General features: G+C 39.0%; 1 protein-coding gene across 21 annotated transcripts in view; it reads left to right on the top strand.

Moving 5' to 3' along the window:
* The window catches only part of CEP128 (centrosomal protein 128), a 478,907-nt gene that overhangs the window by 43,103 nt on the left and 410,028 nt on the right, over window positions 1-25,776 (top strand). For 9 of the 21 annotated variants that reach the window (XM_070065332.2, XM_070065331.2, XM_070065325.2 and 6 more), the window contains 4 exons: window positions 11,204-11,330; window positions 12,694-12,812; window positions 15,860-15,951; window positions 19,661-19,733. In XM_070065332.2, the coding sequence (XP_069921433.2) occupies window positions 11,204-11,330; window positions 12,694-12,812; window positions 15,860-15,951; window positions 19,661-19,733 (411 nt within the window). Of the gene's footprint in view, window positions 1-11,203; window positions 11,331-12,693; window positions 12,813-15,859; window positions 15,952-19,001; window positions 19,101-19,660; window positions 19,734-25,776 lie in introns of all 21 variants that reach the window. The other 12 variants (XM_089322694.1, XM_070065335.2, XM_070065333.2 and 9 more) reach the window with 4 other exon arrangements.

The following is a 25,776-nucleotide window of genomic DNA, read 5'->3' as shown; positions in this document are numbered from 1 at the left end:
CTGGATAAAGAAATTATGGGACATGTACTGTATCGAATACTATGCTGCAGTCAAAAACAACGAAACCCGGTCATTTGCAACAAGATGGAGGAATTTGGAAAACATCATGCTGAGTGAATTAAGCCAGTCCCAAAGGGACAAATACCATATGTTCTCCCTCATCGGCGACAACTAACTGAGCACCAAAGGGGAAACTTGTTGAAGTGAAATGGACACTATGAGAAACAGTGACTTGATCAGCTCTTGTCCTGACTGTTGATGTACAGTGTAATACTTTATCCCTTTTAGTATTTTTTTTTGTTCTAGTACCATTGGTTGAACTCTTTAATTAACACACAATTATTCTTAGGTGTTTAAATTTTAACTGAAAAGTGATCCCTGTTAGGAATTTGGAAAACATTATGCTGAGTGAAATAAGCCAATCCCAACGGGACAAATACCACTTGTTCTTGATAGGTGACAACTAACTGAGCACCAAAAAGGAAACCTGTTAAAGTGAAATGAACACTATGAGAAACGGTGACTTGATCAGCCCTCACCCTGACTGTTGATGAGCACCTTAATATGTTATCCCTCTTAGTATTTTTTTTGTTTGTTCTACTTAATACTTTTGGTTGAATACTGTAATCAATACACAATTCTTCTTAAGTGTTGAAACTTAACTGAAGAGTGATCACTGTTAAATATAAGAGTGGGAATAAGAGAGGGAAGAGATGTGCAATTCGGGACATGCTCAAGCTGACTTACCTCAAACGGCAGAGTTAGAAACATACCAGGGGATTCCAATTCAATCCCATCAAGGTGGCATGTACCAATGCCATCTCACTAGTTCCAGTGATCAATTTCTGTTCACAATTGATCGTAATGATAGGACTAAGAACCAAAGGGATCACATAAACAAGACTAGTGTCTGCAAATACTAGCTGATAGAATAAAAAAGGGAGAGAATGATCCAACATGGGAAGCATGATAGAAAGCAGACTCATAGAATGGCAGATATCCTAAGCAGCACTCTGGCCTCAGAATCAGCCCTTAAGGCATTCGGATCTGGCTAAAAAGTCCATGAGAGTATTTCAGGCATGGAAAGCCAAGACACTCTGGGGAAAAAAAAAAATGACCTAAATGAAAGATCTCCATGAGTGAGATCCCAGTGGAAAGAATGGGTCATCAAAGAATGAGGCACCTTTCTCTGAAGGGAGGAGAGAACTTCCACTTTGACCATGGCCTTGTCTAAATATGATCAGAATCAGTGAACTCAGGGGGCTTCCATAGCCTTGGCAGCTCATGACAAGAGCCTAGGGTGATTACTGATGCCATAAACAAGAGTGTCAATTTGTTAAGTCAACAACAGGACTCACTGTGCACTTACTCCTCATGTAGGATCTTTGTCCTTAGTGTGCTGTACATTGAGATTTAATGCTATAACTAGTACTCAAACAGTATTTTTCATTTTATGTTTCTGTGTGGGAGCAAACTGTTGAAATCTTTACTTAATGTATGCTAAACTGATCTTCGGTATATAAAGAGAATCGAAAATGAATCTTGATGTGAATGGAAGGGGAGAGGGATTGGGAAAGGGGAGGGTTGTGGGTGGGAGGGACGTTATGGGGGGGAAGCCATTGTAATCCATAAGCGGTACTTTGGAAATTTATATTCAGTAAATAAAAGGTTAAAAAAAAGGCCGGCGCCGCGGCTCACTAGGCTAATCCTCTGCCTTGCAGCGCCGGCACACCGGGTTCTAGTCCCGGTCGTGGCACCGGATTCTGTCCCGGTTGCCCCTCTTCCAGGCCAGCTCTCTGCTGTGGACCGGGAGTGCAGTGGAGGATGGCCCAAGTGCTTGGGCCCTGCACCCCATGGGAGACCAGGAGAAGCACCTGGCTCCTGCCATCAGATCAGCGCGGTGCGCTGGCCGCAGCGCGCCAGCCGTGGCGGCCATTGGAGGGTGAACCAATGGCAAAGGAAGACCTTTCTCTCTGTCTCTCTCTCTCTCTGTCCATTTGCCTGTCAAAAAAAAAAAAAGTTTTTTAAAAAAAGAACTATACTTTCTGATTCATGAGAGAATGGGGTTTGTTCTTATGATGATATAAAAATGAAATGTGCTGATGAAAGAATATTCAACATAAAAATGTGAATGCTTTCTGTAGTTGAAGTGTTGGCTCTGATTGATGAGGCTAAATTAATTAATATTGGATATAAAAGAAAAATATAGTTCTCTTGATTCAGTTGAGTAGATTAATGTATTTCATTTTTAAGGTTGAGATTGACTAAAATATAGTAATCTCAAATTAGAGTTTAGAGATTTTCATTAATAGATAATTTTTCTTCTAATTAATCATTCTGATTGAAATTTACCTCTGAGAGTAACAGGATATTGCTATATGGATATGTTAATGTTGAATGTTGAAGAATAAAGTTGAGGTTTTCCCTTCTTTTTAATGGGGTTAGGTTGTCAAATATGCTTATTGACACCACAAAAGGATAATGTTAATGTTTTAAAGCCAGACTTAGTCACTAGTAATATCCCAAAGTTGAAACTCTCCACTCCTTCCTCTCTGATTGGGCATGGCTAATTGTTCCGAAGATAAGAACTGCTTACAATTTTTCAATAAATTTGATGTTAAGCGTTAAGATCCTATGAATAAGAAATTTTAACCAGACAGATTCTGGTAATAACTTTTTTTGTACACAAATAGATCTTGAGACTGATGTTCCTATAGTCTCTTATTAAATTTTATTCCAAGTTTCTCTTGAAACAATTGGACAGGAAAATTTTTGTAGAATTTTGCATTGAGGCTGGTGAAAAAAAATGTAGACTTTTGAGTCAAGAATTCAAATTGAATCCTGATTTTTTTTTTCCATTAGAACCTATTGTAGTGACTTTGAGCAAGCTATTAAGTGTTTTTGAGATAAGTTTCATCATTTGAAAAATGGATGTGATGAATACCTTGTTATATTTAATTATGCATGCTGTTTTAGACACTTGAAAAGTATTTATCTTTAATGTCTTTATCTGATCTCTACCATGGAGCATTTGCTAACTTTTTTTTTTTATATATATAATTGATAACTAGTATGTTATAGGTACTCAGTACAAGTTACTTTTTTTTCTTACAGTTCATTAGGCCTGACTTGATTTGCATGTATGCATCACTGTTGATAATTTGTTGAACTCACAGTAATAGGTCTATCTATATTGACATCAGAGTATATGATAAATTAGGCCACATACATAATAATGTTTCCAGTCCCTTATATTTATGAGTATAGTATATGCATTTTTTCTTTTAAACTTATTCATGTCTTTTTTTTTTTTTATTTTTACTTTTTTGACAGGCAGAGTGGATAGAGAGAGAGACAGAGAGAAAGGTCTTCCTTTTGCCGTTGGTTCACCCTCCAGTGGCCGCCACGGCTGGTGCGCTGTGGCCGGTGCACCGCGCTGATCTGAAGGCAGGAGCCAGGTGCTTCTCCTGGTCTCCCATGGGGTGCAGGGCCCAAACACTTGGGCCATCCTCCACTGCCTTCCCAGGCCACAGCAGAGAGCTGGCCTGGAAGAGGAGCAACCAGGACAGAATCCGGCGCCCTGACCGGGACTAGAACCCGGTGTGCCGGCGCCGCTAGGTGGAGGATTAGCCTATTGAGCTGCGGTGCCGGCCTTATTCATGTCTTTATTTCAGAGGTAGAGAGACAGAGAGCTCTGATCTGATCTGCTGATTCACCCCCCATATGCCTGTAAGGGCCAGAGATGGGGGTGAAACTTGGAGCTTGCAATTCAATCCAGTTCTCCCATGTAAATGGCAGGAATTTAAGTATTTGAGCCATCGTTGCTGTCTCCCAGGGTCTGCATTGGCAGGAGGCTAGAGTTAGGAACCTGAGGTGGACATCCCACCCAGGTACTCCAGTGCAGGGTGTCATTGTCATAACTGGTATCTTTAGTGATAGGACACCCTGGGAGTTCAGAATGTATTACCTGTATACCTAAACTGCAATAATACACTGCTGCTAAAAGTTCCTTTCACTCTCCATGACTGCTCATTTATTGACATTTGAAATATACGGAAATATTAAAAAACTTGCATTGTAGTTACATTATTTAAAAATTTATTTATTTGAAATGCAAAGTTAGAGCGAGAAAGCCATCCACTGGTTTACTCTCCAGATGGCCTCAAGGAATGGGGGTGGGCCAGGCCAAAACTAGGAGCTACAACCAAGTGTCCCGGTGGATACAGGGATCCAAGCACTTGGGCCATTTTCTGTTGCTTTCCCTGCTATACCAAATGCCGGCCCCTAGAATATCATTAAAGTAAAAGTTACATAAATAGAAACAGCATATTACTTGAGAGGAAATTTCTAAATTTCAGAAATATGATTATGGGCTTAAATTTCTTTAAACTAGTTATAGAGAGCTAAGGCACAGCAGTGGAAACTAGCGATCTCTTGTTAAATAAAAAGTAGCAGCAGCCATTTAATTGCAATCAATGGTGGCACTAGAAAGGTATACAAACCATAAATTTGCATTCATTCTCCTTATTTTAACAGTAAAAGTAAAATGAAGGAACCAAAAATACTGATAAAGTTACCTCTATAACCAATCTGTTTGGCAGTCTGCTGTGAGATCCACCTTTGCATTCTGTAGAAAGAGGCAGAGAGAGAAAGCCAAGCATAAAGTACTTACATATTAAAGTGCCTAGGAATGACCGTATTATTCTGGAGGACAGATTAATTTTTAAAGATTTATTTGTTGATTTAAAAGGCAGAGTTTCAGAGAGGCAGAGGCAAAGGCAGAGAGAGAGAGAGAGTCTTCTATCTGCTGGTTCACTCCCCAAATGGCTGCAATAGCTGGAGCTGGTCCAATCCGAAGCCAGGAGCCAGAAGCAGGTCTGTGATGTAGGTGGAGGGGCCTAAGCACTTGAGCCATCTTCTGCTTCCCCAGGCCACAGCAGAGAGCTGGATCAGAAGTGGAGCAGCCAGGACTCGAACCGGTGTCCATATGGGATGCTGGCACTGCAGGCAGCAGCTTTACCCACTATGCCACAGTGCTGGCCCCCTGGACAGAATTTTTAAGATGACCTCTTTTCTGCCTCTAGTTGTATGCTCTGAAATTGCCAACCTACCCTAAGGTTTGTTTATGGAAATACTTAACATGTTATGTTGACATTATAGATATAGTTAAACTTACAGTATAAACTGCCTGCATGGTCACTAATGCTGTATGTATTATGAATGTTTGCTAACTAATGATTCTTTAATGTAATCTGAAAGGAAAACTGAATGGTTAGATAAAACATTTTGATGTTTCCAGTTTCTATTCAACTGTACAGCTAAGTGAATGCAGTTATCTGTACATGACCAAATTTTCACATGTAATTTGTGTTGTGTTATGGTATGTATTTTCTTTGTATGAAAATAAAGGAGGCTGGTATTGTGGTATAGAGGGTTAAGCCGCCATCTGTGATGCCACATTCCAAATGGTTACTGGTTCAGTTGCCGGCTGCTCTTGCTTCTCACCCATTTCCTGGGAATTTCACCTAATGGCCTGGGAAAAGCAGCAGAACATGGCCTGTTTGGACCCCTGCCAACAAGGTGGGAAACCTGGATGAAGTTGCTAGTTCCCACATAGACCAGGATGAAGCTCCTGGCTCCTGGCTTTGGCCTGGTCCAGCATTGGCCATTGTAGTCATCTGGGGAGTGAACCAGCAGATGGAACATCTATCTGTCTCCGTGTAACTCTGACTTTCAAATAAGCTAAGTAAATTTTAAAAAAACCTACTCAAAAGTGTTTGAGGAAACCAAATGGAATCTTTAAATGGTTTCCAGAATTCAGGGCTACTTTTAAATTGCAACATCTAGGGGCCAGTGCTGTGGCAAAATGGGGTAAGCCCTGGCCAGCAATGCCTATATCCCACATGGGCACCAGTTTGAGTCCTGGCTATTCCACTTCTGATCCAGATCCCTGCTAATGTGCCTGGGAAAGCAGCGAAGGATGACCCAAGTCCTTGGGCCCCTCTACCTCATATGGGAGAGTTGGAGAAGCTCCTGGCTCCTGGTCTCGGATCGCTCAGCTCTAGCTGTTGCATCCATTTGGGGAGTGAGCCAGTGGATGGAAGATCTCTCTCTCTCTCTCCCCCTCTGTCTCTACCTTTCTCTGTAACTATGTCTTTCAAATAAATAAAGAATCTTAAAAAAATAGATTACAGCATCTAGTTTTTTGTTAACAAGGGTGTACTTTTTTTTAAGTTGTGTTTTTCATTTGTATGAAGCTAATTTAGTGAATATTTCATAGTGACTTTGTTTATATGTAAGTAATCACTGGTTATGGTTTATTTTTATTACAGTCTCTTTCTGGAAGTAATTTAACACATTTTTCAGGAATATCCTAATGAGTATTTTTAATGTGATTTTTTTTCTCTCCAAATAAACTTACCTCAAGGATGACTTTAGTTTTGTTGAGAATTTGAATATGTGAAACACTGATTTTCAGTGAAAAAGTTTCTGATACTGTGTATTGGTGAAGGAAGTTTGTATATGTATTTATTGCTTATTTTTAATCTTACCTTTATTGCAACCAAATTTTATAAAGCGATTGATTTCTTAGTTGTTCTTGATACTTTTTGTGCAGGTAAATCCTAGATTCATACCTGTTTATTATTGCTTGGGAACTTTACTTCCTAGGGACTGGTTAGGAAGCTGATGCTTATGAACTCTAGAAAGTCATTTTTAAAAAATAGTAAAACTTGGTATTTGTCCCTATATTGCAATGAAGCTGGAGAAAAAACAAAATTCCACTTCCAGGTAAGATCTGGTTAGCTCACTCTTGCACTTAAAGGGGCTGTAATACCTCTAGCAAAAGCATAGAGCAGCTATTTAAGGACTCTATAAAGTAAATGCAGACAGTCCTTGTCCCATGCTTTTGATGTGCGTGACATTCATTACTTTAGCTGAATAACGCCTATCCTTAAGCAATGCAGTTCAAATTTCAGTTACCATGATGTAATTACTGTAAGTAACTGCGCAGACCACAAATGTTGCTGCTAGTTCTTCAGACCGCATGTTAATATGTTAATCACACTGTACCTCTTTTGCAGGCTTTTGATGCTTGGTTACAGTGAAATGTGCAATTTGTTACCTCCTTTCTTCCCAATGATAAATTCACATATTACTTATAAAACAGTGACTTAGTTTCAGCAAAATAGCATCATCTCTCATAGAAAATTAACATTAAGGGGCCTGCATTGTGGCGCAGTGGATAAAGCTGCCTTTGGTGACCTTTGACATCAATATATGGGTGCTGGTTCTTGTCCTTGCTGCTCCACTTCTGATCCAGCTCCCTGCTAATGGCCTCCCACTTGGGAGACCCAGATGAAGTTCCTGGCTTCAGCCCGGCCGTTGTAGCCATTTGAAGACTGAAGCAGCAGAGGGAAGATCTCTCTGTCTCTCTCTCTCTAACTCTGACTTTGAATTTTTTTTTCTTTTTTGGTAAGGAATGTCTGTATGTGTCTGTAAAATTAATTTTAACTAACTTTTAGTTATAGGTTAGGATTTGTTAGCAAATAAGCCCCCATAAAAAAGATGCCCTTGGCATTGACAGATGAAATTATTCTGGATCAACTTTCTTACTGAGAGCAAGTAGAAAGGAAGAATAATATACAAAATAATATTATGAACACATCAGGGAAATACTAAGGCGGCAAGGAATTTTGTAGACAGGATATGTCAAGAAAAGGAAATCCAGAAGGATAAGCCCTGTTTTTGGTACTTTTTTCCTCTATCAAGGTAGTAGCTGATTCCAGAAGAGGTGGCTTAGAAGCAGAGACTTGGATCAGAGCTGTGTTTGAAGTCAAGAGACAAGAAGGCCTGAAACTGGAGTTCAGGAACTCTCCAGCTTTCAGCTGAGCCCGAGAGGATGACAGTCACTGAGAAATGATGAATTGAAAATAGGAGAAACAGTAAACTGAAAATAGACCTATCCTCTAAGGAAGAGAAGTCCATCTTTGAATCATCTCAGTTCTTAACGAGTTGAGGTTATGTGGGATTGGTAGGGCCTCTAACCAGAAGCAAAATCAAATCCCTTCTGAAGGAAGATGTTGTCCACCAGAGTTTTAAATTATCTTTGCAGCTTTCAATGCAATGTCTATCTATGAGAAATGTTTAGGCATAAGAGAAATCAAAACATGACTGAGAGGGGGAAAAAGCAGACAATAAAAACATGTGGGAATATAAAGTAGATATGAATAACATGTTCAAGAAACTAAAGACAAGATTGAGAATTTTGGTGAGGAGTTCAAAACTAAATAGAATTTTCAAAACTGAAAAATAATATAAATGGGTGAAAATATTTAGCTGAGCAGCTAAGATGCCAGGTGTGACATCCGTGTTCCAAGTCAGAGCAGTTGGGTTAGATACCTGGCTCTGGCTCCTGAATCCAGCTTCCTGCGAATGTGCACCTTGGGAGGCAGCAGGTAACAGCTCAAGTAATTGGGTTCCTGCCATCTATTGGGGAGAACTTGATTGAGATCCTGGTTTGGTTCTGTACCAGCTTTGAGTGTTGTGGGTATTTGGGGATGTGTATCACCAGGTGGGAGCTTGTTCTCTTTTTAGTGCTCAAATAAATAGATCAAGGATGCCAAGGAAACTGCAAATGGGACTCAAAATTTGATAAATGTATAGCAAGATAACTTTTAAAAAATTTTATTAACTGTATAAGACTTTTTTTTTGTAAAGATTTATTTATTTACTTGAATTTCAGAGAGTTACACAGAGAAGGAGAGGCAGAGAGAGAGAGGGAGAGGTCTTCATCCACTGGTTCACTCCCCAGATGGCTGCAACGGCCAGAACTGTGCTGATCTGAAGCCAGGAACCAGGAGTCTCCTCTGGGTCTGTCACATGGGTGCAGGGGCCCAAGGACTTGGGCCATCTTCTACTGCTTTCCCAGGCTATAGCAGAGAACTGGATCGGGAGTGGAGCAGCTAGGACTTGAACCCGTGCCTATATGGGATGCTGGCACTGCAGGTGGCAGCTTTACCTGCTACACCACAGCACCAGCCCTGCAAGATAATTTTTAAGTTGATAATTTTGTATGGCCTGTGAATGATGTTATAAATATCCATATGATCTTTGGCAGAAAAAAGATTCCTACTCCTGAAATAGGTGATAGTAAATAGTAATCTACCCACCATAGGTGGATAGACAATAGCTTGTGTGTAGTTGAGAAAAGAATTAGTGAGTTCAAAGATAGACCAGTGTAAGATATTCAAAAAGAACGGAAGAGTGAAAAATAGAGAAAATATAGGACATAAAGGTTTTGGTAAAATGGAGTAAATTAAATGGGGGGGGGGGAAATAGTGCAGAAACAGTGGTTGGAGGAATGATGATGGCTGAGAATTTACAATATGTAAAAGATACCAACCTATATATTCTATAATTTCTTTGGGTCAAAAATAGGATAAACACAAATGAAACTGCACATAGTTGTATCATACTGAAGCTGCTGGCAAAGAGTAACACATAAAACAATTGGCAATCTAAAAAAGGCAAATTACCTTCAAAAGAGGAGCAGTGGAAGGAAATGACAGCTGAATTTGGTTTCAAAAGCAAACTGAAATTAGTCTTAGTTTGAAAGCTGTGAATATTTTAGGAAAAGTTAAGAAAGCTTATTTTATATTTTTGTTTTGTCAGTATTTCCTGTGATATACAGTCACTTTACATTTGTAGACCTTTCTTCATGTTTACAATTAGATATAAGCCCATTAGCTTTCATGTTGTTTAATTTTATTCTGATCATTTTGTTATAAATGGTTGCTGTACTGCCTTGGGTTCACTAGATAAAACTTCTGGTCTACTTACATCATTTTATTCATATAAAATTACCTTCAAGTTAAATCTTGCTTCTCCTGGTTGGTTCTCAACTGTGTGTTTCTGCAGATTCATAGACTAGGTCCTACAGCTATTGAATAATTAGGATGCTGTTGCACATATCTTAACCTTGGGAAGCAGAGAACAGAAGGATGTGGAAATATTAGCCTTTAAATTTTTTTTTAACAGAAATGAGAGCAACAAAAGAGGTAGATTCTTGAAATTCTAACTCTAACACTTTTAATCCAGATTGTTTTGGCTTTGGTTCTGTAGAACAGCTAAATCCAAATAGCTAAAATGAAAAAGGATTTGCTTCATTTGGGATTCATATTTTGTTTCATCTGTTTGCCTATTAGCTGAGGCTGCTTTATTCCTGCACATTTCCCCAGGTACACTAGCATGTTATCTTTATAAATGTTTTTCCTTTTAACCCTTGGCTGAATTTTGGCAACTCTGTCTTAATCAATTGTTTTGTTTTGACTTTATATTTTAACAGTTGTGGATAACTTGCTGTATGGATCAATGCTTTAATTTTTCAGTAATTATTTTTTCTCATTCCTGCATAAAACTTAGACCTAAAGCTCTTAGCAATTCAGGGTCTGTGGATTTTCCTCATATTTACTCTTTGTTCCCTTGGATTTTAGTTGAATCCTCATCTTAGATCTCTAACTTCCAGCTCTCTGTGTTATTCTCTGTATTTAATGTATTTCTATTGGAGGCAGCTCCTTAGGTTTAAAAAGGTGTTTTCTTTTGTCTCCTGCTGTCTGACTTCCTAAAATCAGACGAGATGGTTTGGAAAATTATACTCTGTAGTAAATATTGGCAGACTGATAGTCTGACAGTGTATATCTGGCTCCAATTTTCTGGGATGATCAAAGTAGTATTCTGATATAGAGTTAGGCAGTGTACATTCTTTTAGTAGCAGCAGTGACAGCTGTTCAGTTTCCTGCTTGTTGCATACCTGGGATTTCTGAGGGAATGTTTAAGAGCAAGCAAGCCTGTCTCTTGCTTTCAGAAGTGTTGATTTTGTTTCTCTGTGTGGGTGGTACATCCATTAGACGTTTCAGTTTGGTTTCGTAAGCCCTTAGATAGTAGTTAGCTTTACCAAATTCTGACAATAGAAATATGGGGTAGGTAGTAACAGATGCTATCGAAACCTGATGTTAGCATTAGTTCTTAAAATATTTGTGTGCACTGTTTTGAGATTTTCTAACATAGTTCAGAATTTTCTCTGTCCTGAGTTTTCTTTGGGAAGCCAGACATTTCAGAAGTAGCCTTTAAAATATGTAGTCTATTTATATTTGGAAGTTTTTAAAAAAGAATAACTCTCCCTTCATTATGTTCTTGAATTTAGTTAAAAGAAAGCTTGGAACATTCAATAGGTCAACTACGGAGTCAGCGTTTATTGAGAAACTCAGGAGCAAGAAGTATTTCTGTTACAAGTCTGAGTGCCAGTGACTTTGATGGTGACACTGTGACAGGTAAACTCTTCAAATGTTCTGAAAAGCCTTTTTCATTTTAAAGGTATTTCTGAAGTACATGTTGAGTACATATTTAGTCACTGGAGAAATACAGCCATACAGAACATCATTTGGATTAAGTTTTAGAATATGCTTTCTTTTTTCTTTTTTTAAGATTTTATTTATTTATTTGACAGGTAGAGTTACAGTGAGAGACAGAGAGAAAGGTCTTCCTTCCGTTGGTTCACTCCCCAGATGGCCACAGTGGCCGGAGCTGCGCCGATCCGAAGCCAGGAGCCAGGTGCCTCTTCCTGGTCTCCCCATGAGGGCCCAAGCACTTGAGCCATCCTCCACTGCTATCCCAGGCCATAGCAGAGAGCTGGACTGGAAGAGGAGCAACCGGGTCTAGAACCGGTGCCCATATGGGATGCTGGTGGCGCAGGCGGAGAATTAACCTAATGTGCCACGACGCTAGCCCCAAAATATGCTTTCTTTAAATATTTTGTAGTACATAGTTTGAAATATATTAAAGGATCTTTGAAATTTTTAAAGGTTTATTTCTTTGAAAAACAGAGTTAGAGAGAGGGAGAGACAGAGAGAGACCTTCCATCTACTGATTCACTCCCCAAATGGCCACAATGGCCATGACTGGGCCAGATTGAAGCCAAGAGTTTCTTCCTGCTGTCCCATTGTGGTTGCAGGGACCCAAGCATTTGAGCAGTTTTCTGCTGCTTTCTCAGGCACATGAGCGGGAAGCTAGATTGAAGTGGAGCAGCTGGGAAATGGAACTGACTTTACCTGCTACTGGGACGAACTGGGCTGGCTTTATCTGCTACCCCACAATGCGAGCCCCTATTTTAATCTTCAGTTCTATTTTTCTCAGTCTTTGTAGACTACCTACAAATAATTAATCATACTTAAAACTTTCTATTGCTATTGATCATGATAATCATGATTAAAAATTGGACATGGCCATCTGATCTTTTTATGTGGTTTGCTTTTATGTATTTTTGTATACTGATCAGATTTTAGATTTTTTATTTGAAAAATTCTGTTTTATTAGTATTGTATTTTAGAGATTCATGAGAGTTTTTGTTTAGTAATTTATGTATAAGAAAATATTTTGTTGCTTTTTTGGAAAGTATAGCAAAGCTGAGCTTTTGGAATGTCCTATTTCCAGGCTATTTCTTTTTTTCATTGTATCTGCTTAAAGACCAAGATCTCTATCAGTTTTGTGGAACTTTATGGCCACAGCAAGATACTTAGGAAATAGTTAAGTGCATGTGTGAATAACCATGTCTGGTATACATTTACTCAGGGACATTTTAGATGTTTTTTTCTCATGCAGTGTTTTAATCCTCTTCTTTTTCTTTCAATTTTAAAGAAAGCCACCGCATTCCACCTACCTCACCTCTCAAGGACTATGGGGATTCCCAGGGCATTAAACGAATTAGGTCCAAAACTGGTGTCCGGTTTGTTCAGGAGGCTGAAGATGTGGCCCAGGTACCTTGTACCATTCAGTGATTTGTGTGCAGCATTTCCTTATATTTCTGTGTAAATTATTAATGCTTGAGCTTTATGGCTGTAGTTTAGCCAAGAGTTTGGTCATTAGTCACTTTGTTTTGGTCTTTTTTTTTTTCTTTTTAAGCAAGTAAACTTTTTTTTCTTTAAATATATGAATTGTTATCATACATTAATTTCAAATTTTGTTATGAAGAATTATATTTTGCAAAACATTTAACAGTGAGTTTAATTGGCCATGATTTGTTTCCTTCCTTGTTCAGGTGGTTCACTCTTCTCTAAGCCCAGTTAAGTCAGCTGCTTTCTCTTTTGCTAAGTTTGGTTTGGTATGAACAAGTTCATCCTTGTGTAGTTGACCTCTTGTTTTTTATACCATTGGTTTTTTTACTGATCCTTGAAATCATTGAATGGAACCATGTACATTAAGCAAGAAGTTTCATACTAAAGTGTTTGTTTTATGTATATAATTTTTTCTTGCTTCTTTGAAGTTCTCCACAGAGCCGAAAGGATTCCTTGTATTATCTTAGGTAGCTAGACTAATTAGAAGAGGCCTAGAGGAAGTTTCTGATTCTTAGATTTTTGTTTCGATAATTTTAGGATTGGGTCTCAAAGTTTATCTTAAATCCAGTGCATTAGAAAATGCCTTATAAATTTTTCCTTGTCTGTGTTATTTTTTGATAAATGGAACTTGCTAGCATGGGCTGTATTATTAAACCTAGAGCAGAGAAGATTATCTTACCATCACTCATTTACTTTTTCATTCTTTTTATTTAGTGCCTCTATTGTTGGGACAGTGCTTATGCTTGGAGATGATGAGCAAAATCCTTGCCTTTTCAGTGAGTTTATGAGCTGGATGGGGAGTTAGATATTAATCAAATAAGTACATAAATACACAATTGTGAACTGAGATGCATGCTGTAATGAAAAGAAGCGTAGGACCATGGGAGTGTACAGTTGAAGGACCTGCCCAGGCTATCCTGAAGAAAGACTGAGCTGAGGTATCAAAGTACAGTGAGAGTCTTTATACTAGAATAAAAACTTTGGCAGGAGGGAAGATAGCAGCCATGAGCAATTTAAAGAAGGCTATAGGGCTAAGGAAGCATGAGGAGATGAGATCATGGAGAGCCTTAAAAGGCGCTGACAGAGTATTCTGAAAAGATCACTCTAGCTCTAGTGTAGAAAGAAGAATAAATGTGGGCATATTAATTAGGATATTGATCTATTATGGGTGTGAATTGATGGTCACTTGGAGTAGGATAATTGGAGTCAGATAAAAAGGGGTAGATTTAAAAGCTGTCGAGTGGATTAAGTTGAAGGTTCTTAAAGGCCAGATAGCCATATGGTGGGAATGAGTGGAAAGGAAGTGTGGAGGAGGAGTCCTAGGATTCTGGTTTGTAAAACATGAAGAACATCCTGTTGATCTGCTATACTACCTCCACTTCTTTATTTCTGTTCTTTCATTTTAAGTCCTTTTCCTTAAGATTGCCCCTAGCTGTACTTGATTGTGTATTTTCTTAATGCCCCAGTGAAAATTTGTGTGTGTGTGTTAAACCCATCAGTCTTCCATGTTAGATTGTGAGCCGTTTGTTTCCTAGCATGGTAGCTGGCACTGATTAGCTGCTCCTTGTGCCTTTATTGAAATGAATAGATTTGTTGTTTTTTTAAGTATGTATAAACTTAAAATGTATTATTATGAATTATAGCTTACGCATACATATATAGTATTTCTATATACAGTTAAAGGTACAATAATGATATTGTAGGCACCACCCAGGCCAAGAAATACAGCATTACTATACTCTGAAGCACCTGCGTTCCTTCTTTCCCTCGGGTTGTTCACTAACCTGGCTTTTATTTTTATCGTTCTTTTTTTTTTTTTTGAGTCATTTTTACTACTTATATTTTGTTTATTGCCTAGCTTTAAACATTATATAAATGAAGTGCTACTGATGATGCAGTCTTTTGAATTTACTTTTTCATTTGGTGTTGTATTTTTGACATTCCCCCTTGGCTAATGTATAGGTAGATTTGGTTGTTTAACTCCCATGCTGTATAATACTCCTCTGGAAAAATATGTCACAGTTTATTTCTGTTCCATTCTGAATGGACATTTGGCTTGTTTTTAGTGTTTTCATGATGAATAATGTGGCTTCATACTTTCTTGTATGTGATTCCCAATGTTTGTGGGGAGGAGTTTCCCAGTAGCAGGAGTTGGCAAAGGAGAGCATATGGGCTGATAAAGTAAAGTTGTGTTCAAATACAGCCATGTTCATTTGTGTATGGCAGCTTTTGCAGCATGGTTGCCAGACTTGAGTAATTGTGACAGAGATGATATAGGTGCCTGACGGATTTGTTACTGGGGCATTTACAGAAAAAGTTTGTTCATGCTTTCTTGAGAGTATATACAAGGTATAAAATTACTCTGCTATAGAGAGAGTGATGATTAACGTTTACGTATAGGTGTGTAAGAAACTTTTCTTTGAAAAATAGATTTCTTTCTGAATAGGCATTTTTTAAAGATTTATTCATTTATTTGAAAGGTAGAGTTACACAGAGAAAGGTAGACTTACACACATACACAAACACAGAGAGAGAGAGAGAGAGAAAGAGATGGAGAGAGACACAGAGAAAGGTTTTCCATCTGCTAGTTCACTCCCTAAATAGCTGCAATGGGCCAGGGCTGGGCAAGGTTGAAGACAAGAGCCAAGAATCTCTTTTGGGTCTTCCACATGGGTGCAGGAGCTCAAGCACTTGGATTATCCTTCACTGCTTTCCCAGGCACACCAACAGGGAGCTTAATGGGAAGAGAGCATCAAGGACTCAAACTGGCACTCATAGGGATACTGGAGCTGCAGGAGGTGGCTCTACCTGCTATGCCACAGCATCAGCCTCCGTTGTTTTATTCTTTCTTATTAACTTTATATAACTTGCTTGTGTTGCAAAGAACAAGATCTTATTCTCAACCTAAGTGGATCTTTGGAAGAACGTAGCAGAATCTTAAATGAGTCATTGTGTTTTGTCTTTGGTAGCTTCATGCTTTTCATCAGTCCCTCCGAGACCTCAGCAGTGAACAGATTCGCCTTGGAGAGGATTTCAACAGGGAACTTTCCAGAAGAAGCCGGTAAAAGTAGAATATGGTTTTCATGGGAGGTGTGAGTTAATAGACGAATAAATTAGCTCCTGTAATTGACATATCTACATAGATTTAAGACATAGTGCTGTGTTTTCATGCAGGTGTCCTAAAATTGATTAATGTAACAATTCAAAACACCTTGAGTTTAAAGTATCATTCAACATTAGAGAAATTAATTTAATTATTTCTCAGATGTTTTCAATTAATACAATAGAATGTTGATATTAGTAAAAAGATAACACTGTAGCAAAGAGGTTGATTTGCAAATGCATTGGAGAGAGGCAGAGTGAGTCAGATGAGATTGGCTGAACTGACTGACTCCTGGGGTTGTAAGAAAAAAAGTAGAATGTTGTGTTTGTCAGTGGACATGAACAATTTTAGAATCAGATATTTTAGGTTTTAGCTGTAATCATTGAAAGCTATTGGTTAACGTTTGCCCTGTCTTTGAAATTTTGTCGAATCTGGATAGCCGCTGGAACCATCACTTAATTTAGAACTTACTCTTGCTTTTCACTTTATCTGCAGCAGTGGCAGGTGGATTTCTTTTAGAGGCCATAGTTTGCTAGTAAACAAATATTTAACTTCTTAAGAGTCAGAATTTTTATGCAGCAAAGATTAGGGAACAACAAAACGGAATCAAAATTCCGTTACCATGTTCATTTGCTAACTCTAGCTACTTAAATCATACCATTCATAAATGTGTGTGTTGCAACAGAAAAGTGTCAAACTATAAAAGCTGCATCTATGAATCTGGATAATCTGAGTCTGCATAACTTACCTTCTGTTGAAGAGGAAGGCAGGAAAATTAGCAATAACAATAAAAGTTTCTGCTAGTGTTATTACTAGTACCATTAGCTCATATTGTTGAGCACTTATTTCATCCCAGATGGTTTTAAATTTTATTATTGGAATAGCCCTATTAGGTATTCATTTGTATTTTTTCCATTTCATGAATCAGGAAATGGTCACATAGGGATACAGTAACTCAGCTTACTTGAAATCAAATGAGAGGGTTGTAATAGTCAGAATTCAAATCTAGACAGTAAGGTCCCAACGTCTCTATTCTTTGCCACTTCTTACAGTATTCTGTGGTTCAGGATTATGTTCACATGTAGCTTATGTCTTTAAAGAACTTAAATTTCTAAATTGTGAACCACACTATTGAGCTATATCTTTTAAACTGGTAAGACTTAATTTAATATTTAGTTTTATTAAAAATGTTAAAATTAACAAAATGACATCAACATTCTAATATAATGTGTTCTTAGTTTTGATTAGTTTTTATTATGTAACTTTTATACATTTAAAGGGAAGGTAATTTTAAGCCATAAGAATAGAAGTTTCGGGAAATAGTTGTCCTGTAAGAAGATGTAGGAGAAGTTGCTGAGATGATTTAGTTGATTGGTTTAAATGATCTTCTTAAAGTGCACTGTTGAACTGAGACTCTTCTGATCTATTGGCTGGTACCATCTTGTAATAGTCTGTATGATATGGAGATATATGTATGAGGCAGAGAAACTATAACTTACAGTAAGTGTCAAAATTAAAATGTAAAGAGATGACCTCATGTCATGGATGAGTAAAATTTTAGGAATCAATTCTGCTTTACTTTTCCACCAACTATTAATTCATGTTTATCAAAATATTGGGTAGGAACTTAGAAGGTTTACTTCAAATTTTTTATTTGATTTAGGATGCTTGATATTCTTGTTAGGGTATCAATTTTATGTTTTTCAAACATTACAAAAAGTACTTGATAATAAAAGGACATGGAAAAGCAAATTTTTCAAAGGATTAAATAAAATTTAATTCAGAACTCACATGCTTTGGATGCTATGTGGAGAACTGATTTGAGGAAAATGAGTTAAGTATATTGCAACAGCACATGTGAGCTGATGATATCTGGACCAGGATTAGAACAAAAGGAAGAGAAAGAGAGAGAGAAAGAGACGTGGATGGGTCATGTTTCAAGAAATGTGTTTGGAGGTCCAAAAGGTCGCACTTGGTAGAGGAATAGATGTAAGGGCTGAGGGAGAATAAACCAAGGATGACTCTCAGATTTCCCATTGGAGAAAGTGGGTAGATGGTAATTCTTGATTTGTGGAAGTCTATTTGTGCCAGGTGAGGTATAGCAGTTAAAAGTCTGGCCTTGGATCTGTTAGTTTTGAGATGCCTGTGAGATATTCAAATGGAAAGGTAAATATATAGCTAGATATTTACTCTGGAACTCAAAGAAAAAGTTTCTGATATACATATTTAACAGTTCTCAGCCTGTGGAAGTGGTTTTTGGTACCATAAAAATGGATGATACAAAGAGAAAAACTATAAGGAGAGTATCCAGGACAAGGCTGTGTACAAGGGAGTTTTGATATCTGGGAAGCTTACACACAGGGAGGAGCTGGCCTGAGAAAGAACAGCTAGTGATATGTTGGAAATCCATGAGAGTGTGGAACTACAAAAGCTAAGGAAGAGGTAAAAATAAAGACATTTTCAGTGATTTAAAACTTTGAAAGTTTACTTTTTAAACATATTTCTTTCTGAAAAAATTACTTAAGGATATATATAAGTAAAATAATACTGTAATTAAGGGAGAAGAAGATATAGATTATAAGAAATAGAAAAACAAACCTTGAAATTCTGTGAAAATAAAACAGAATGATAGGCTTGTAACAGACTTAGGCAGCATTATGTATACTGTAAATTAGAGCAGGCAGGTAAGTGTCCTTGAGAAAAATGCACAGTGAGAGAAGAGGATTTTTCATAGATGATTCATTGAGAAGTGAGAGGGAAATATCAATGGGTATAAGTAAGGCCCAAATAAGGCTGAATTACCGAAAAACTCTAGAAAAAACAAAAGCAGACTTATTATTTCAGCATATGTGAGCTGATGAAAATGTGAGCTTGGTAGAATATGAGGAAAAAACCATCATTGTATATATACATAAAATTACATAGGTAACCAATGGAAGAACTAAAAATAGTAATAAATTTATCCAGAATTGGAAAGGAATGTGAATGCGTTAAATATTTCAAAATAGGTCAATAAAAAATGCATAGAGTTGAAGATGATGAAGGTAACCAGCAAAAGAATTAAGAACAAGAATGTCCATGGTTGCCAGTAGGCACTGCAACAAGAGGTAAGGAAGTGTGAGTGAGAAAGGCTTTTTCTTTTCTTTTCAGTCTTTCTGTACTCTTTGTTATGCGTGTTACTCATTTGATGAGAAAAAGTGATAGTGGGGGCTAAGTTAGTGAGGAGGAAGTTTGTGTATCACACTCTGATCTAATTTGATTATGAATTGCAAGATCGAGAGTATGAGGTGAAGAATTTTGTCTTTCCTTTTCCTTCCTTCTTTTCTTTCTTCTAAATAGGAAATGGAAATAGTGCAGCATGCTTGTTGATTGAAGATTATGTTCTAGTACAGTGATTCTCAAAGTTTGATCCCTAAAAATTACTGCGTTATTATCACCTGGGATTGTGTAGAGAGGCACATTCTTGGGCTTCATCCCAGATTTACTGCTTCAGAAATTTGGAGAATGGGTTCCAGTGATCTGTTTTAATAAGCCCTCTAGGTGTTTACATGTTTACGTTTGAGAACCATTGCAAAAGAGTCATATATGAATGTTACATTGCAAATTTCATCAGTTCTGTGGATTTTTTCAGTTATCCAAGTTAAAAGCATTTTCTTTGTTTGCTTAGGTCAGATGCCGAAACAAAAAGGGTTTTGGAAGAATTGACCGAAAAACTTAATGAAGCCCAGAAACAAGAAGTGGTAAGAACTGTGTTTATAAAAAGTTGTATTTTGTATGGAGATGGTGGGAGGGTGCGGGGCTGGTTATAATCATGATGAAGCTTTTAGAGTTTAACCTTCTGGTGATGTATGTGTGTTTAAAAATATGTTCTTGGGGCCTGCTCCGTGGCTCAGTTTGTTAGTCCTCCACCTGTGGCATCGGCATCCCATATGGGCACCGGGTTCTAGTCCCGGTTGCTCCTCTTCCAGTCCAGCTCTCTGCTGTGGCCCAGGAGGGCAGTGGAGGATGGCCCAAGTGTTTGGCCCCTGCACCCACATAGGAGACCAGGAAGAAGCACCTGGCTCCTGGCTTCGGATTGGTGCAGTGCTGGCTGTGGCAGCCACTTGGGGAGTGAACCAACAGAAAGAAGACCTTTCTCTCTTGTCTCTCTCTCTCACTGATTATAACTCTACCTGTCAAATAAAAAAATAATATGTTTTTGTATGTTTCTGAATCTCTTATAAAATGTCCACGAATTTTGTATATTAAAGTTGGAAGTATAACAGTGGTATGAAAAGTATAATTAAAAGTTTATTTTGGTGGAAACTTTCTTACTTTTTTGATAATATGCGTTTTGCAGACCTTGTATGCATGAATTTCAAATTTTTTGTGTATCTGTTGTAGTTTTTTGTGTTGTAGTCGCCTTGAGGCTTATCTTAAAGCACAATAAGGCCGGTGCCGCGGCTCACTAGCCTAATTCTCTGCCTGCAGGGCCAGCACCCCGGGTTCTAGTCCCGGTTGGGGTGCCGGTTCTGTCCCTGTTGCTCCTCTTCCAGTCCAGCTCTCTGCTGTGACCCGGGAGTGCAGTCAAAGATGGCCCAGGTCCTTGGGCCCTGCACTTGCAGAGGGGACCAGGAGGAAACACCTGGCTCCTGGCTTCGGATTGGCACAGTCCTTCTCCTAAGACTTCAGATTTTAGCAACTATTTCATTAAATAAGTTTTTTGCCCCTGTTTTCCACGTCTCTCTTCTTTCTGGAACTCACATAGTGTAAATGTTTGTTGTGGCCAGCATTGTCATGCAGCTGGTTAAGCCTTGCCTGCGATGCTGGCATCTCTTTTTGGAGTATTGATTGGAATTCTTGCTGCTCCACTGCCTTTTCAGCTTCCTGCTAATGTGCCTAGAAAAGCAGCGGAAGATGGCCCATGTAGATGGAGATCCAGACAGAATTTCTAGCTCCTGGCTTTGGCCTGGCCCAGCCCTGGCCAAATAGACAAATGGGAAGTGAACTGGCAAATGAAAGATCTCTTTCTCTCTCTCCCTTTTTTTTTTTTTTTCCCTGAAGATTTATTTATTTTATTTGAAAGAGTTACATACACACACAGAGAAGGAGAGGCATAGACAAAGAGGTCTTCCATCTGCCAGTTCACTCCTCAGTTGGGCGCAATGGCTGGAACTGCGCCGATCCAAAGCTGGGAGCCAGGAGCTTCTTCCAGGTCTCCTATGCGGGTGCAGGGGCCCAAGGTCTTGGGTCATCTTCCACTGCTCTCCCAGGCCATAGCAGAGAGCTGGGTTGGAAGTGGAGCAGCTGGGACTAGAACCAGCACCCTCTCCCACTGTCTTTCCATCTGTCTTTATTAACTCTGCCTATCAAATAAATAAAATAAATCTTAAAAAAACCCCACTTGTTTGCTTCATGGTGTTCCATGATTCCCACTGGCTACCTTTACCCTTTTTCACTCTCTCATATTATTGAATCATTTCATAAGATTTATCTTCAAGTTCATAGATCCCTTCTTTTGCTTGATAAAGTCTGCTATTGAAGTTCTTAATTGTATATTAAAGTTCGCTTGTTGAATTTTTCAATTTCATTATTTATATTTAGTTCTTCATTACATATCTGTTTTATTTCACAGATCACAAATTGTTTTCCTGATTTCATTGAATTATCTATTTCTATTCTTTTGCATCTTGCTGAATTTCTTTTTTTTTTGAAATTTTTAATATATTTATTCCCATTTGCATTTTTTTTAACTTTTATTTAATGAATATAAATTTCCAATGTACGATTTATGGATTACAATGGCTTCCCCCACATACCGTCCCTCCCACCCACTACCCTCCCCTTTCCCACTCCCTCTCCCCTCCATTCACATCAAGATTCATTTTCGATTATCTTAATATACAGAAGATCAGCTTAATATACATTAAGTAAGGATTTCAACAGTTTGCTCTCACACAGAAACATAAAGTGAAAAATAATAGATGATTTTCTTTAAATGATGATGAAATCAGATCAGACCTATTGTCATGTTTAATCCCAGTGAGAGTCAAGTTGGGAGTTGATAATTTCTTTCTTTCTTTTTTTTTTTTTTTTTTTTTACAGAGGATCAGTTTAGTATACATTAAGTAAAGATTTCAACAGTTTGCACCCCCATAGAAACACAAAGTGAAATATATTGTTTGAGTACTTGTTATAGCATTAAATCTCAATGCACAGCACATTAAGGACAGAGATCCTACATGAGGAGTAAGTGCACAGTGACTCCTGTTGTTGACTTTACCAATTGACACTCCTGTCTATGGCATCAGTAATCTCCCTATGCTCCAGTCATGAGTTTCCAAGGCTATGGAAGCCCTCTGAGTTCTCCGATTCTTATCTTGTTTAGACAAGGTCATAGTCAAAGTGGAGGTTCTCTCCTCCCTTCAGAGAAAGGCACCTCCCTCTTTGAAGACCTGTTCTTTCCACTGGGATCTCACTCGCAGAGATCTTTTGCCAGAGTGTCTTGGCTTTCCATGCCTGAAATACTCTCATGGGCTTTTCAGCCAGATCCGAATGCCTTTAGGGCTGATTCTGAGGCCAGAGTGCTATTTAGGACATCTGCCATTCTATGAGTCTGCTGAGTATCTCACTTCCCATGTTGGATCACTCTCCCCTTTATTTATTCCATCGGTTAGTGTTAGCAGGTACTAGACTTGTTTATGTGCTCCCTTTGACTCTTAGTCCTTTCATTATGATCAATTGTGAACTGAAATTGATCACTTGGAATAGTGAGATGGCATTGGTACATGCCACCTTGATGGGATTGAATTGGAATCCCCTGGTATGTTTTTAACTCTACCATTTGGGGCAAGTCAGCTTGAGCATGTCCCAAATTGTACATCTCTTCCCTCTCTTATTCCCACTCTTATGTTTAACAGGGATCACATTTCAGTTAATTTTTAACACTTAAGAATAACTGTGTATTAATTACAGAATTAAACCAGTCGTATTAAGTAGAACAGACAAAAAAACTACTAAGAGGGATAATGTATTAAGTTGTTCATTAACAGTCAGGGCTATGCTGATCAAGTCACTGTTTCCCATAGTGTCCATTTCACTTCAGGAGGTTTCCTTTTTGGTGTTCAGTCAGTTGTCACCGATCAGGGCGAACATATGGTATTTGTCCCTTTGGGACTGGCTTATTTCACTCAGCATGATGTGTTCCAGATTCCTCCATTTTGTTGCAAATGACTGGATTTCGTTGTTTCTTACTGCGGTATAGTATTCTAAAGAGTACATATCCCATAATTTCTTTATCCAGTCTACCGTTGATGGGCATTTAGGTCGGTTCCAGGTCTTAGCTATTGTGAATTGAGCTGCAATAAACATTAGGCTGCAGACCGCTTTTTTGTTTGCCAATTTAAATTCCTTTGGGTAAATTCCAAGGAGTGGGATGGCTGGGTCGAACAATCATTGTTTTGAAAGCTTTTTCAGGAAATTCCCAGATTTCTCTTTCACTGGTTTAGCTACTGGAGAAATGTTATGTTCCTTTGACAGTGTCATGTTTCCTTGCATTTTTATGTTTCGTGAGCTGTCCTAGAAGACTTTTACCTGCAGACTAGCCTGAGGATGCTGGAAGGGCTGGATGTGGCAGCTTTGATTCTGTGTGGGTGCAGTGATGTACTTCCAGTTTCAGCTGTGGTCAACGGTATCAATGTTACATTTGGCTCAGCAGCCTAGGCTACTGGAATTTGTGATGTTGATGGTAGCTATGTAGATTATTAGAGGGAGGCTTTGGAGATCCTCTTGTTCTTACCACAGTGAGAAGTGTATGCTGGAGGGAATCTCTCTTGTTAGTGGATCTGTTATGGATCACAGGCAGCTACAGAGGCACTAGGATGCATGCACAGGTGCTTGAAGTGATTATGGAGCCAGGTTCCTTAGCTCAGGATCTTGCAAATCCTATGTAGCATCAGAAACTTGAGGCAGAGTTTCAATTTCCAAGCCACAATTGAATGCAATTATCCTAATAAGCTGAGATCTTCTCTGATTCTCTGAGACACATTGCAGCAGCTCAGGCCCAGGGGACTTGGGATGTAGCTTTGATTCTCACTGTGGGGAAACGGACTGGGCACTCTCATAGCTCAGGGGAGGTAAGGGTACTTCAGAGGCTGGGGCCTTAGAGAGCTGGGCACAGCTACATTTTTTTTTTTTTTTAGGTTTATTTAGTTGAAAGAGTTAGAGGGGCATTATGGGGGGGGATAATATCTTTCATCCACTGACTCATTCCTCAAATGTCTGCAATGCTGGGGCCAGGACAGATTGAAGGCAGGAGCCTGGAACTCCATTCAGATCTCCCACGTGGGTGGCAGGGACCCAAGCCCTTGGGCCATCTTCTGCTGCTTTCCCGGGAGCATTAGCAGAGAGCTGGATCAGAAGTGGTGCAGTCAAGACTTGAACCAGTGCCCACATGGGATGCTGACTCACACGAGGCAGCTTACCTGCTGCACCCCAATTCTAGCCCCTCACAGTTGTATTTTTGTGACCCAGAGACAACAGAAACAGTGGTGGCTTGGACTCCAGGGAATGAGGTGCCAGGCAATGACGACTGCAGACACTAGGATGGTGGTACCTGACAGTGGCCCAGGCCCTGTAAGATCAGGTGCTCCAGCAGCAAGGACCTAGGAGTGGCAAAATGCTGCTGTTACTTGAGCCCTGTGGGGTGAGGAATAGTGCAGCGGTGATTTCAGTCCTTGGACAGTTGTGATTCCTCAGCACCTTAGACTGAGGAAGTACTAAGTTTGGATGTGCTTAATCCTCCAAAGGTACATTCTTCCCCATTGTGATGATGTTAAGAGGTGAGGGGACCTTTAAGAGGTGGAGCCTGATGGGAGGTTGATAGGTCATTGGAAATACTGCCCTGGGAAGGGTTTAGGATAGTTGTTTTGGGACCCTGGCTAGTTCTCATTAAGTGTTTTTATGAAAGAGCAAGGCTGGCCCCTTCCCACTCTCTGGCTTCCTGTCCTGTCTTACTTGCATATGCTCCTGCCATTGTGATGCCATCACTGTGAGGTCCTCATTACAGCAGAGATGTTGGCACCATGCTCTTGAACCTCCAAAATTGTGAGCTAAATAAATCTCTTTTCTTTACATATTACCCAGTTTGAGATATTTTGTGATAGCTATGGAAAATAGAATAACACAGGGAGTTTTGTTTAGTTTCAGTTAAATGTGGTCCTGTGACTGTTTGGTCTGGTAGGCAGGGTGGCACAGCTCAGCCAAAGTTCTGATTCCATGCAGTGTGAGATGCTGTGCCTGCTCAGCTTCAAAAAGTGTTGGCATATGGGTCAGGGGAGCCCCTGGACCCCTGGGGATTGAGTACTATGCCACCTGGATACTAGAAAGTGTAATGGGTTGTGGCTACTCTGATAGGGGTCTAGGATATTACTATTTATTAGAATACATAAGAGGGTATTTCAAGAAGTTCACAGAAAATTAAATTAAAATATGTTTATTTTGGTGTAAACATCCACTTATACAAGGGGTCTATGGAAAGTAAATGGAAATGTGTATTCCAAAAATGTTTATATTTCAGATTTTTCTTTTACAGCAATATAAACCCATTTTTTAAAAAAATATTTATTTATTTATTTGAAAGAGTTACACAGAGAGAGGAGAGGCATAGACAGAGAGAGAGGTCTTCTACCTGCTGGTTCACTTCTCAGTTGGCTGCAACGGCCGGAGCTGTGTCTATCTGAAGCCAAGATCCAGGAGCTCTTTCTTGGTCTCCCTCGTGGGTTCAGGGGCCTAAGGGCTTGGGCC

Source organism: Oryctolagus cuniculus, chromosome 20 (assembly GCF_051225735.1).
Source record: "Oryctolagus cuniculus isolate XC-2025 breed Fujian yellow rabbit chromosome 20, ASM5122573v1, whole genome shotgun sequence".
Lineage (NCBI taxonomy): Eukaryota > Metazoa > Chordata > Mammalia > Lagomorpha > Leporidae > Oryctolagus > Oryctolagus cuniculus.
Note: the sequence above shows the minus strand (reverse complement) of the source record. Positions and strands in the feature narration are given on the sequence as shown.